Below are 13,653 nucleotides of genomic sequence, written 5' to 3' on the forward strand. Positions count from 1 at the left end.
TCTAGTTCTGAGTTGACCAAATCTGCGCGCAACATGACAAATACAGAGGGACAACAGGCACGCTCAGTGACACATTCAGTGTACCCTTCCTGATATTTGCCAAACCTCTCTTTGTATCCACAACCTGTGCCCTGGGGGAGCTGATGCTGTCCCTGAACTGCCCACAGAGGCTCCAGCACTTCTGCCCTGAGAAGTGGTGGCATGCTCCTGTGGGTACTGGTGGCTGGTTTTCTCCCTGCATGTTATTTTGCATGTGTTGGTAAGGAATTTTATGGGTCATTTTTTCAAAGTATCCTTTATCAAAGTATTTGGGATCCTTTTGCAATTCTTTATGATCCTTCTTCATTTTTATTACCCTGAATAATTTTGTACCATCAGTAAGTTTTGCACATGCATTCACCTGCCTTTCCTGAGAGACCTGGAAATACCCTGAGCAGATCTAGTAATCACCTTCCATTGTGAAAACCAGCCTGTCCTTTATTTCCTATTACAAACAGTTATTTATCTATAGGAATACCTTCTCTTCTATCCCATGACACTTCATCAAAGCTCTTCGAAACTGAAAAGCGCGGTGGCTCATTCGTTTTGATCCCCACGTTCCTTAGCTCTTTCAGAGAGACATGGCTTTCCTCAGCAAAAACTGGACAACTCTTCCTCAAGATACTGTAGGTATCCTCTTTTCCTTCTTACAGCTGATATCACTCTAGCTTTATCCTAGCTCCAGCCAGCGGATCCGTACAGAAGTCTATCAGGGTGACCCCTTCCTGCACCCCTATGGAACATTTTCTTCAGTGCTGGCATGTGTCGCCTCCTCCATCCCTGGCCTCTCCTCTCTCAGCCAGCAGACTCTCAAAATACTTGGCTGCCTGATGATGGCAAGGAACTGCCTGATATGGCAAGTAACTTTTCAGCAGTTATGCTGTGTTTTCTTTGTTTGGACACAGCGTACGCTCTTATGGAAGGCATATTTCTATTTCTAACAACTTTCTTTGTTCAGTTGTTTATCTGTGCTGAGCTATTTCTTTTTGTTTTATTTGGTTGTGGGAGTATTTTAAGCCTCTAATCAGGTAATTTAAACATTCTCCATAACAACGCTGAAGCATTTACCCTGGTTGTCCTTTTAATTTCTTTATAGAAATCAGGCTGCTTCTAATATTGTTCTCCTTTTGAAACAAAATGTGGTAGGCTTTTAGTTCTTCCATTTCTACAGCAATATTGAATTTGGAATGTTATAACTAATATAACAGAGCCTCTTTGTGAGAGTTACATCTCGAACTACCCCTGCTCAGCACTGAAGCAAGATTTGCTTCTTTTCTCTCATTAAGTATCAGGCAAAGCGCTAAAAGAAACCATCACCTATGGTATCTAAAATTTAATCCCAGCACTGTGCTCCATTATGCAATTTATTCAGCCTTAATGGGAGCAGATGAAATCTTCCATTATTATTCTGTTTTCTGCCTTTACAGCCCCAGTAACTTTGTTTAGAGTAAAATGTCACCATCCCAGTCAAGGGCTTGTTTGTATACCTGAATCCTCTGCTCTTCCTACTTGGGCAAGGAAGGGCAGGGCACCAAGTTCTGTGATACTTAATGAAACAGTTAAGCATTCTGATCCAATGAAATATTTTCTTCTGCATTTGCAGTGGGTGTTCTTTTCTCCAGATTGTATGATAATAAAAGACCATTCAACTTTAGAATTTTTCTTATCTGCTGTTAACATACAACGCACTGCAGATCAGCCAAGGTGAGTTATTACCTGCAGCTGCTGCATGAACAAATCCCGCAGTTGTTGAATCTAGCAGAGAGACTCATGCTGAGCCCTTAACCTCATCTCTTGCGCACATCTGACCCGGAGAGCACCAGCTCTTTTCCCATCTGTTCCAAACCACCAGCCCAGGGTGGCTGGAGCAGACACTGAAAACTACTGAGTGCGTGCAATGTGGTAACTATCGCAGCATCCTTTTGAACTAAGGTTAGATTCCACAGCGGAGGGAGAGGTGGTGGGGCTTATTTGGACCCTCTTTTCAAGGACAGGCTGATTTCCCCCGTAAAATGCCACTGCTTAGGCTGGTGAAGGCAGAGCACATCATTGACTTTGCTGTGACTTTGGGAACGCGCAGGTTAATTTTCTGCAGCGCTGTGTGCACACAAGCACACAAGGTAGCAGCAGTCATTATCAATGGGAGCCCAAAGCTAGTTACTGGCTCCCCAGGAGAAAGCCACATCCCCGCCGTGCCTACAGCAGCTGCTGCTTTTTGGCAAAGGCACAAATAGCAAAAACAATCCCAGAGAGGTGCTAAAAGCAAAGAATCGATCGTTATCGCTGCCTCAGCTTGGGGAAAGGGATAAACAGAATGTAATAAGTCTCAGATTTCTACAACGGCTCTTTCTCCGTGGGGAATAAGCCTACCCACTCCTCACCAGCTAAGCAGAGGTCAGGGCCATGCCAGAGGAGGCAGCTACCATTAGTAGACAAGAAGAGCAGATCTGGTATGTCGGTGGGATCCGTCTGAACTAAGTAACTGGTTGAAATAAGAGCAGCTAAGCACTACTGCGGCTGATGCAGATGCTCAAGTATTTTGGTTTCTTACTGGGAAAACAGTACGTTTCAAACCTCCAGGCAGAATGTAGTCAGCCTGAAAGGGCCAGTCTCTCCTTGGAAAAATGCATGGCACTGGAGTGCCATAGCGCCACACATTTCAGCTGTGGCATGAGCCGTCCCTCAGTGCCCATAACGCTGCTGAAGCTCATGAAGCTCAGGGCTCACCCCGCCTGGCGGGGCTGCCATGGCAGTGCGTGGGACTTGAGCCTCCTCAATCAGTGTCCCTCTGAGCAGCCACTGCAAGTTGCTTGACCGCAGGAAAATTCTTGAAGAAGCCAATATGGACCAAAGTACCCACCGAAAAAGTTTATTCCTGAAGGTTGGTTTATGCCCAGTAGAAAGCAGGTTTGAATTTTTTCAAACTTTATTTTAATCCTGTCGAACATGAATATGAATATCTTCTTTGCCAGTCTTGGTGTATAATCGTTTTTCCAGCCGAGCTTGGCACACACTGCTGAGAAGGGCTCCTTTCCATCTCGCTTACTTGCTGCTTTGCATTTCAGCTAGCACTCCCTGTCATAACGTGTTGTATTGGCTGTGACTAATGATATGTATGTCAACAGCCCTGGTGCTGAAGGGGGCCAAAATCCAATCATGAGATGCCCAGGGCTAGTTTTAAAGCTCAGGCACAGGGCTAGCTGGCCTGACAGGGAAAAACACCTGCTTGAGAAGCCACTTCTCTTCTTTTTTTGCTCCTCCTTCGTGTGTAAAACCCCCTAGAACATGCCCAGGGCATTTCTTTAGAGCAACACTTGTCTTGTCAGCGGCAAGTGTATTAAGCTTTGCTGTGATCCAAGTCAAGCAAAAAAAGAAAAGCCTCTCTAGGGCTGTTGTTAGACACCGTGTCTGTGTTATGACTGTGCGCCACTTGACTATGTGTAACGGTGTCAGGCGTTATGCAGTGCTGTCTTGATTCTCTGGAATAAAATCACCACTCTGCCAGGTCACTCCTACTGTGGGAGTGAAGCTCTTTACATTTTTCCTTAATAAAAAAAACAAACAAACGAAAACTAAAAAAACAATCAATCAGGGCCAGCTCCAGAAAACATTATTGAACTAAAATCTGTGGCATAAAGAAATCTAGAGTTGGCTCAGATCTGCTCTGTCGACTTAAGTCTCAGGGGGTTTTTTTCCCTTTTCAGTTGGTCCTTTCTAGTCTCCTTCCACAGCACTTTTTTCTTTTCTACCTTTACCAGTACTGTCACGCAGGAATGCTACAAGCATCCGAAGGGATATTGCAGGGTGACACACACTTGCACGTACAGAGGCTATTTTTAAAGCATAACTTTAAGACTGTCCAGGGCAAGTGTCCCGAGGAAACTCCCATCTGTCATTTTGCAGAAACAACATCACAGAGGAGGAACTTAAAATGGCCATGGCCAAGGGTCTGAAGACACAGTTCATCCATGTGGATGGATGAACTCTGCTCTTGTGCTGGTCATCTGCTAACCCACAACCTTTCCATGCAGCAACCTCTTGCTAATGCATTTTTCTTATGAACAAAAGGAGGGTGGAGGGGGTTTTTTGTTTGGTTTTTGGTTTTCTAATAACCAGGAATGCTGAAGAAATGTGGTGTCTTTTTTTCTTTTTTTTTTTTTCTTCTTTTTTTTTTTTTCTTTTGCTATCAAGGTGGTTACACAGCCAGCTCTTCATGTCTGAATTTGTTTTTGTGGGCTAGCAACACCAGCATTTAGATCAGCTGTGGCGTGGTGTGATGTGATATGAAGGAGTCAAAAATCAGGCCCTCTCTCTTCATTTATACCTCAGCAATCTCGTTTGTGTGGAGCGGAGAGCTGGAATAGCAAACCTGCTTCGGTGTGGCAGGTTGATTTATAAGGTGGCAGAAACACATAGTGCCGCTCCAAGGCTGAAGATTACTTTGGTTTGCTGCCCCGCTTCCATTAGCGTTACGTCAATGGAGAGTTATTTAGTCAGAGCTCCCTTTCCTACCCAGATGTACAGTCAGAGCTCTCTTCCCCGATGCCTTCCATGTTTCCCTGGTTCTGTGTCCTGCATGCTCACTCGTGGGGCGCCAGGCAGGGGTGATGCCCCCAGGTGACGCTGATGGCTGCGCACGCTGCTGGCAGAGCACAGGTGGTCCTCCAGGGCTTGGGCCCCCACAAACCCAACATCCCTGAAAATGACCTTATTCTTTCAGGGGGCTTCACCTGAATTCATGGACTACCTAAATTTACAGCAAGGAAAGCCATCCTTTTGAAGACAACAACTTTTGTTTGTTTTTTTCTTCTATTTCAGTGTCCTGGCTGGTCCTGAGTGAAATTTTCCCTGGTGGGATCAGAGGACGGGCCATGGCTTTGACATCCAGCATGAACTGGGGTATAAATCTCCTCATCTCCTTGACGTTTTTGACTGTAACTGGTAAGACTTCTCTGTGTCCTTCCAAGTTGATACTCTCCTAGTGGGCGAAATGAATCTCTGATACTCTCCTAGGGGAAAAAATGAATCTTCCCTATACAAACAGCATTGCCAAAATTGCAGCCACGATGTGCCAGGAGCCAAATTCAGATTGCTGTTTTTGTAATTTCACCGTTTCCACTACATCCTTCTAAATTTGTGCTAGCAATTACAGCCTCACAGTGCTGGCTATCAGAGCACCTTGCGCATCAGCTCCACAGGCTGTGAACCCCAGCTCTTAAAAACACCCTTTCCTTAATAGGTTGAAAGCCCATAATATTTAGGATTTAGTCCTGCACCTTCTGAAGTCAATGGAAGTTCTGCTCTAGATTAGACCACAGCTTTTCAGATCATTTTAAAAGACAATCTCCTTGAAATCACTCCTTTTCACAGGAACGTCCTGACTTCCAGAAAATTTTCTTTAGGAAAAGGTGTCTTTGTAAAGTTAAAATGTTTCATGTTTTAATGCAAGAAAGTAGATTACCATATATAGATGATAAACAAGGGAAAAGGTTAAATGCTGATGATGAAATTCATTGATTGGCAAATATTTTTTTCTGATTTTATTTTACAAGAAGTTCTGCAAATTTTAGTTTTCAATCTTAGTCTGAGGAAAACATGTGCTGAAAATCAAAATATGTAAGGGAACAGAAATTCCATGTTCCCTTTAACTCTACATTACTCTCCACCAGAGGCAGGCAATCAGCCCACAAAAAGTTGAGGTGGTTTTCATCCTGTTAGATGCATTTTGAGACACATTTGAAAATAAGTGTGATCTCTGACTATAACGGGTTTCACACTGGTGTTTTCTTTTCTTAAAAAAAAAAAAAGAGAGAGAGAGACAGAAAAAAACCCTGAGTACTTTCTTGATTACAACTAGGAAAAATATGCCACGTTGAAGTCATTGTGTCCAGACTAGCACTTTAGTTAGATCAAGGGTCCTCTTCAGAAGCAAATCATCCAGTTTCCCCCACTCACTGCACTTTGTTTTTGCATCGCAGAACTGAACTCCACAAGCTTTTGGACAAAATCAAACCAGAAAATGCAGAGTGAACGCACTCCAGCTGCCAACACTTTCTCAGTCCTTGGACCAGATTTAAGAGCTATTCCTAAGGCAATGTCCCCCAAAACAGATAGTGCAGAGCTCAGGTCCTCAGCATCATCTGCTTCACCTCCTGTCGTGCAGCATAACTTGTGAATGCACACCTAGCCCTTATTCTGTTCTCAGTTTCAATTAACGTAAAGCCGCAGTAACTTTATTGGCTTAGCTGGGTCTAATCTGGATTTATGAAAGTGTAACTACAGCAAATCTGCGTTCCCACTCTATGGCAGAAAGGCAGAACTGGAGATTCTGTCTTCAAATGAATACATGTGGAGGTCACACTGGCCAGCAGCACCTGCACTTAGGTATCTGATGCAGAAGATATCGGCTGGATTAACAGCTTCAGCTGCAATTTTTAGCTCATGACACAACTGACGAATGTCCCAACCATCTGGCTTAGTTTTAGCAGGGAAAAGGCTAAGGGGGCTGCAGCAGCCTGTTGGGTTTATATATGCTTTACTTTCCAGGGGCTGCAGAGTGCATCCCTCAGCCTGAGGACCTTCCTGCCCCTGGACTGTAGGCTCAGAAAACCACTAGTTCTTGGCTTGTCCCATTAGGGCTTCACTCTTGGGTCCCTTTCTGGCAAACTGACAGGGGAGGATTAGCTGGAGACAACTGCAACTGTGAAAAATGCTTGGGTTTGCTCCATGAAAGACAACAAAATCAGACACGGGTGGAAATTTGAGGCGCTTGTGACTCCTGGTGCCTTTACACAAACCAGTAACAATGCCTGCGCACTGGTTTTCATCCAGAATGACCACAAACAACACAAATCAATAGGTTTATGCTAAATGGGTCAATATGGGTCCTTCAGTTTTCTTTCATAAGGACTATTAGAAAAAGCAAAACCGCTCCTCTTTTTCAAATTATAGCCAGGCACAAATAGGTGAGCCAAGAATAACAGCCTAGCTTCTTTCTAACTTCTCCTGTGAATTAGGGACTGTATCCCTATAAAAACACAGCAACAGAAAAAATTATAATATCTGAAACTTAAAAAATATGTGTTTTCTTCCTTTGTAGAGCTCATTGGCTTATCCTGGGTGTGCTTCATTTACACAATAATGAGCCTAGCATCCCTGGCTTTTGTTATTGTGTTTATACCAGAGACGAAAGGATGCTCTTTGGAGCAAATATCCATGGAACTAGCTAAACAGTAAGTACCGCATCCCCTGGGTGCCAGAGGAACAAAGCCTTTCAATGCTGCATGCATTGCTGATACACATGCTATTTACTTACAGTCTCCAACTGCAGGTATCACTGACCATAAACTAGCTGGCAATTTTTACTATCAATTTGCAACTGCCCCCATTCTTTTCAGTTGTCTTTGGCCATAAAAAAATTCTAGAAAAAACTTAAGCAGCCCTGTTTTTTAAAACGCAGCTCTCTCCTGATCTGTTCAAAGAGCTGCTCTACAGCAGCTACTTGCTTTTTTGGGCTCATCTCAGAAGTTATCAGCATAATGAATAAAAGGATAAAGAAATGAGAGGGGAAACAATTTATCGGACAAAATTTTTGCAGGGCTGATGGCTTGGTGTGAGAGCCAGGCCTCACGGTAGCTGCTGGTGCGCTGCTGCAAGCCAGGGAGCATCCCCCAGTCACCCGCACAGCCAGGAGCGATGGGCCGAGTGATGGGGCAGACTCCTTCACTCTCTCCCCGCTGCCCTGTCCGTAAGACAAATGACACCCAAAGAGGCTTGAAGGCACTGGCAGAAATATTCAAACTGGAGATAAGACGCGTACTTTTTGACAGCGGAAGTAATTAACTTGTGACCAGCCTAGCGCATGGGTCATCCTGTATTTGGGTTTCTTAGATTACTAGAGAATTTCTTTTTTTCTAAAGGGCACGCTGCAACTCAGCCAGGCTTGAAGGAGTTCCCTAGTTTACGGGTTAGGAAAGAGCAGTTATCCCAGAGCAGAAAGCCCGGAGCTACTGTGCTGCCGGAGCCCCCGCGCTCCCCCTCCCAGCGCTGCACGGACAGAGAAACGGGCGCTTCTGGTCCGGCCTGCGCTGCCTCCGCCGGGCACCCCAGCCTCCCTCCGCGTCGGGGAAACACCGAAACCCACGGGGAACCGGAGGGGGTGGGAGCCCGAGCCGAAGCGGGGGGAGCCGGAGGAACCGGAGCTGGAGGGGGAGAAGCCGGAGCGGAGGGAGCCGGAGGCGGAGAGGGGAGCCGGGGGCGGGGGGAACCGGGGCCCGAGGTGGGGAGCCGGAGCCGAGGGGGGAACCGTAGCCGGCGGTGAGGGGACGCCGGAGCCGGAGCTGGGAGGGGGGAGTCTGGAGCTGAAGGGGGGGAAGCCGGAGCGGTGGGAGCCGGAGAGGGGGAGAACCGTAGCCGGAGGTGGGGGGCCGGAGAAGGAGGGGGAACCGTAGCCGGAGGGGGAGAATCGGTAGCCGGGGCTAGAGGGGGAGAACCCGGAGCGGAGGGAGCCGGAGGGTGAAGAATCGTAGCCGGGGGGTAGCTGGAGGGGAGGAAGCCGGAGCGGAGGGAGCCGGAGCTGGAGAGGGGGAGCTGGAACAGAAGGAGCCGGAGGGGGGAGAAGCGTAGCCGGAGGTGGGGAGCTGGAGGGGGGGAAGGGAGCCGGAGCCGGAGATGGAGGGGGGGAAGGGAGCCGGAGCCGGGGGCGGGGGGGAGTTGAGCCGGCGGCGGCGGCGGGATCGTGCGGCGGGGCCGCCCCCCCGCGGGCCGCCGGGGAAGCGCCGCGTCCGTCGGAGCATCCCGGGGCGCTGGGGTGCCGTGCTCAGCCGCGGCCCCCCCCAGTCCTCAGCCGCCGGCGTGTGCGGCGGGGAGAGCGCTCCGCCCGGGCAGACCTTGGTGGGGGGTGTTTTGCCTCTCCAGGAAATACGTGAAGAGCCCCTTGTGCTGGATGAGCCAGCGCAGAGAGAAACTGGTGCCGGTGGAACTTGCCAAGAGAGAGAAAAAGCAGCTCTACTAGACCCGGGGCAACCAACGCAGCCTTCAGCAAAAGACTAATATAAAGGAAAAAAATAAATGATTGCTCGGTGATGCTCACACTTTGATGGGACACGTGGTATCTTTATTATACACAAGATATTCTCTCTTTCATTTCTTAGTAGAGCTCCTTTCGGTGGCAGTTTACAGCCAACATTAAAGATTGCTGTAGTTTATAACTTGCTGGAACCCTGGGCTCCATCTGTTCCAAAACACCATCCCTCACCCCCCCTGAGGTTACTCACCTCTTACACATAGGAGGTGAATAGAAACTGGAATATTCTGCACTGTTCTAGCTATCCGTATTCAACAAGAGTTCAGCGTGGAAGGGGTGCAGAGAACGAGTGGGGTGCCAAGGAGGAGGAAGAGCCCATCTCTCAGAGGAGCCCACCCAAGACAGGTCTGTTTAGCCTAGAAAAATGGGGCTGAAAAGGGTTAACAACTCTCTGTCAGCACAGGAAGACAACACTATGGAGCAAAAATGGACAACTGGGGAGTGTAAAGGATGGTGTTAGTGCAGAACAACTGGGTAAGAACTGTTTACGAATTAATTTGAGGCCTCAGCTTAAGAAAACTTGAAAAAGGATTTTGTTTATCAGAACTTGATTATTTATAACACAGAGCATGCTGAGCTTGTAAGAGGAACTTTGCATAAAGTTCCCTGGGAAGGTCAGGATTCAGAGACCTAGAAGTATTCCTCAGAAAATATAGTCAAACTTTAACGGGGGGATATTTGCATAATTAGTTACTCTAGATTCAGGATTGCCTTACAGAAGAGGAGGCAGGATTTCTTTGGCTTCACAGTCCCAGGAAGGTTGGAAGCTGGAGGTACCAGAGTTGATGCCAAAATAATTTTATTTCTCAATACAGGGCACGCTAGACTTTGACTTTTGGATTCAGAAAGCGAGAATTGTGTGGTACAGGGCAGCACAAAGGCAATTCAGAAACCATAATCACTGCCAATCATAGATTACGTCAAATTCTTGGTTACTGCTTAGCAAGTGTATCCTGAAGTATTCAACAGGCCTCTACAAAGGGTTATCTATACGGCTCCCATAAGAGAGCGTATGCCTTTGTTTCTTAGAAGGTTAATAGATTCTGTTAGAATGATCAGTAGATAATATTTATTAACAGATAAATAAGTGGTTCTTTGTTTAAAGAAAAAAGCATGCTTTGAAAGCATCCTGGCTGTCTCGGCAGCCACACAGCAGCATTTCTTCCACCATTTAATTGAGGAAGGAAGACTGACACTGTCAGCTGGAGTGCAGATACTACTTTGAACTAAGCACATGATCCCACTTTATTTGCTGTCTCATAGCATTAAAACCACCTGACTGTGTCCAGCACTGAAGGAACCGTAGCTTACCGATCTAGGTAAAGTTTTACTTCTGAGCAGAGCGGATCAGTTCCGATCAGATTATCCTATTGTCACACTTCTAGATACTGACGTGGTAGATTTATAGGTGTATGTCTATTCAGACAGTGAGCACGTGTTCAAACCCTGAACTGAAAGAAACTGTTGAAGTCAAGGACGTGATTTGCCAGAAGTCACTGGAAATTTAGCTACCTTGGGATGCGACCCTACCAGCCAAATCTGTACCACAACTTTCCTGCATTGTAAGCTTTCAGGGAACCAGTTTAAAAACCCTGTTAGACTTTTGGTACAAAGGTCGGGTAAGTAGTTATCACAACGCAGGATTTTCAACTATGCAGATCCCATGTCATCTGAAACAAGCAAGACTCTGGAAGAAGCTCTTCCCCTGGCCACTGGCTAGCAGGTTGGCTTATGGCTGCCTTATTTTTTCTGTCCTGATGCTAGAGCCAGCAGTCCTCACGATAACCTCATGGGTGCCACGAGCCCAGGCTGCTTTTAAGAATGCTTATGATAGTATGCATAAGGCTCAGCAAGATACAGTTTTTTTGGCATACACAACGTACCAAATATTAAGTAAAATCTTCTGATAAGGGTACACGTGAGCCCTTTCAACATAGTCTGTAGGAAGCAACAAGAGAGCAAGCTCACCCAGGACACACGGACAGACAGCAGGGCCGTGTACCTGAGACGTAGGTGGCTCAGACCAAAGGCCCCATCAGAAGCAGTTGGCTCAAGAGCCCTTTGCTCTCATTCCCTGTGAGGAGTTTGTAGGTTCCCATCCCAAGCTAAAATTCCGCCCTGGATCTTGGGTGCTTCCACTTTTTCTACAGACATAGAAAACTTTGGTTTCTTTTACTTTGAATTTTCCAGTAAAAATCAAAGGCCTGCTTAGAAAATTTTGTTTGAGGTCTACAGTTCTGGTATTGACCAGAAGAGGCTAGAAGAAGACCTCCCTTTGCCCCTGCCTGGGAGAGAGCCCATAGCAAAGAGTCTCCTCCTGCTTCCCTGACCTCAGCAGTTAACAGTTTCACTCCACGCTGCAGCGGAAAGAATTGGCAAAGGTAAGAGAATTCCTGTAACTTCTGCAGGCAGTCAGAAAAAGGATATAAAATGCATTAGAGCTCAGCCACACACGTTTCACAGTGGTGTGAAACAGGGAGAGCTGGGTTTGGGGCCACGGATGAAGGCGGCACATGAATTGCAAGGAGTCAAAGATTGACTCTGGGGGTGGGAGGGAAGGGGCAGCTGAAGTTTTTAAACGTATGTTTCATGCATAGCAGATTGAATTTTTTACCTTAAATTTTCACACTTAACTTGGAGGTGTGAGGAATTCAAGAACCAGAACATGGCCCTACAAGATTTGGTGGGGTTTTTGTTGGTTTTGTCTGGTGGGTTTTTTGGGTTTTTTTGGTTGGTTGGTTGGTTGGGTTTTTTTTAATTTTTTATTTGGAATGCTCATTTCAGCATCCTGATTTTTGCACTTTTGGGATCAGCTCACATTGCGATACACAGCCTGAATTTAAGTTTTTTAACTATAGTATGCCCAAGCAAAGAATGGTTTTGAAGAACATCAATGCCTTCTTGATAGAGAAAACAACACATTCTATTACTGAAACAGAAATAATAATAAAATATGGGGTACATTGTTCGTGCCATGTATTGCCTAATTAGTATGGAAGCCTGGCAAGCATTTGTTGAAGAAAAGCAAAAGATGTAGAAGAACTTCTCAAGCGCCAGCAAAGGGCCACAGGCTTGACCTGCTAATACTGTAAAGCCTTTTTCTTAGATCAACGGTGACATTTTCTTTTTATAAACCCTACGAATTCCACTAGCAATTCTGAATGCTTACAAAATTATCTTGTCAAAAAACAGAGTCTGAACCCACCATTTTCTGGATTTCTGCATGTTAGTACCTTCCTCAGTTTTTTAGCATTGACGTCTACTGAAACCTCTCTGCCTGCTTCATGTTTAGGCTGGAGCGTGGTTATCAGTGTCATGCCTTCTACTACATCAGCTTCAGAACAAGACATAAATTTAAGGTGACTCTGGGTAGCCTTCCAAACGTGCCGTTGGTTTATCGACATCATTCTTACGCTAACGAGTGCCTGAGATTAGATCGAGTAATAGAATGTATTTTTAGTAAGACTATATTGCAGCAAATTCATCCATTTCCTGAGCTGTGGCTTCGCCGGGTAGTGGATTACTTGCACTTCCAATAGCATCCCCATTTGCTCTGGTTGGTAGTTTTCTGATAGTTGTCTCTATGCAATCCAAGCCCATGCTGGCTTACAAATTCTATTACATCACATTTAGTGAAAGGGGCTTCTGCAAAATCCTTCTTAGCATCACAGCTTCCCGAAAAAACCCAACCCTCTGCTGGGATGATAAATTTTGTGCGTGTTCTCACAAAAATAGATTTAACTCAGAAAATACCATAGAAATCGTCTCCACCCTTACACATGCTGGGTTCATTGTAAGCTCTTCTAAATTTTCCCCGTGCACAACTATTTAGTGCAGAAACAATAAGTAAAAATATCATCTTTCTGTAGAAGGCATCGTTTCAACACTGATTTAAATGCAGAGGCCCCAATAGCTTCAGATATCTCTGAAAGGTGATGATGGTGATATCATCATGGTTTTTATCACGAAGGTGATAAAAAGTCGAGGGCTTTTTAAATCATTATAGCTACAGTCTTAATTGTAGTCCTACAGACTGAGCCCTATGTATGTAGCCCTAATTGTACTGGTCTTTAATAACAAAGCCTGCACACCCGATGACACAGAACTGGCAGTCACAACATCATCGACTGTGAAATTACAAGGGGAAAAAGGGACACGTCTTATAAATCACATCCCTGTATCTCCGAAGCACTCCACAAAAAAAATTGTCCCCGATCTAAAATTGTTTACTACCTTCATTAATGGACTGGATTACAGAGCAGAATACGCTTATTAAATTTGCAGGCAATACTAAACCGGGAGAGACTGGGTTGGAATTCAGAGCTTTGCAAATCCGTGAGAAGGGTCTGAAAAAAAGGAGGATATAATTCTGAAAGCGCTAAGTGCAAATTTCTCTGGTAAGGCTAATTGCAAGTCAGAGAACGATAAAACGGAGCTAGAAACTGCAGGAAAAGATCTAGTGGCTATGACAACTCCCAAGCTAGCGATGAGTCAGAGTTATCGTTCTGCTGCAAAAAGGAGCCCTTAGT

General features: G+C 45.7%; 1 protein-coding gene across 1 annotated transcript in view; it reads left to right on the top strand.

The window, feature by feature from the left end:
- The window catches only part of SLC2A12 (solute carrier family 2 member 12), a 30,895-nt gene extending 21,764 nt beyond the window's left edge, over positions 1–9,131 (top strand). Inside the window, exons 3-5 of the mRNA XM_063329550.1 lie at positions 4,858–4,980; positions 7,139–7,271; positions 8,956–9,131. Coding sequence (XP_063185620.1) covers positions 4,858–4,980; positions 7,139–7,271; positions 8,956–9,052 — 353 coding nt within the window. The 3' untranslated portion in view covers positions 9,053–9,131. The remainder of the gene's footprint in view (positions 1–4,857; positions 4,981–7,138; positions 7,272–8,955) is intronic.
- The last annotated feature ends 4,522 nt before the right edge of the window (positions 9,132–13,653 follow it).

Source organism: Chroicocephalus ridibundus, chromosome 3 (genome assembly GCF_963924245.1).
Source record: "Chroicocephalus ridibundus chromosome 3, bChrRid1.1, whole genome shotgun sequence".
Taxonomy (NCBI): Eukaryota; Metazoa; Chordata; class Aves; order Charadriiformes; family Laridae; genus Chroicocephalus; species Chroicocephalus ridibundus.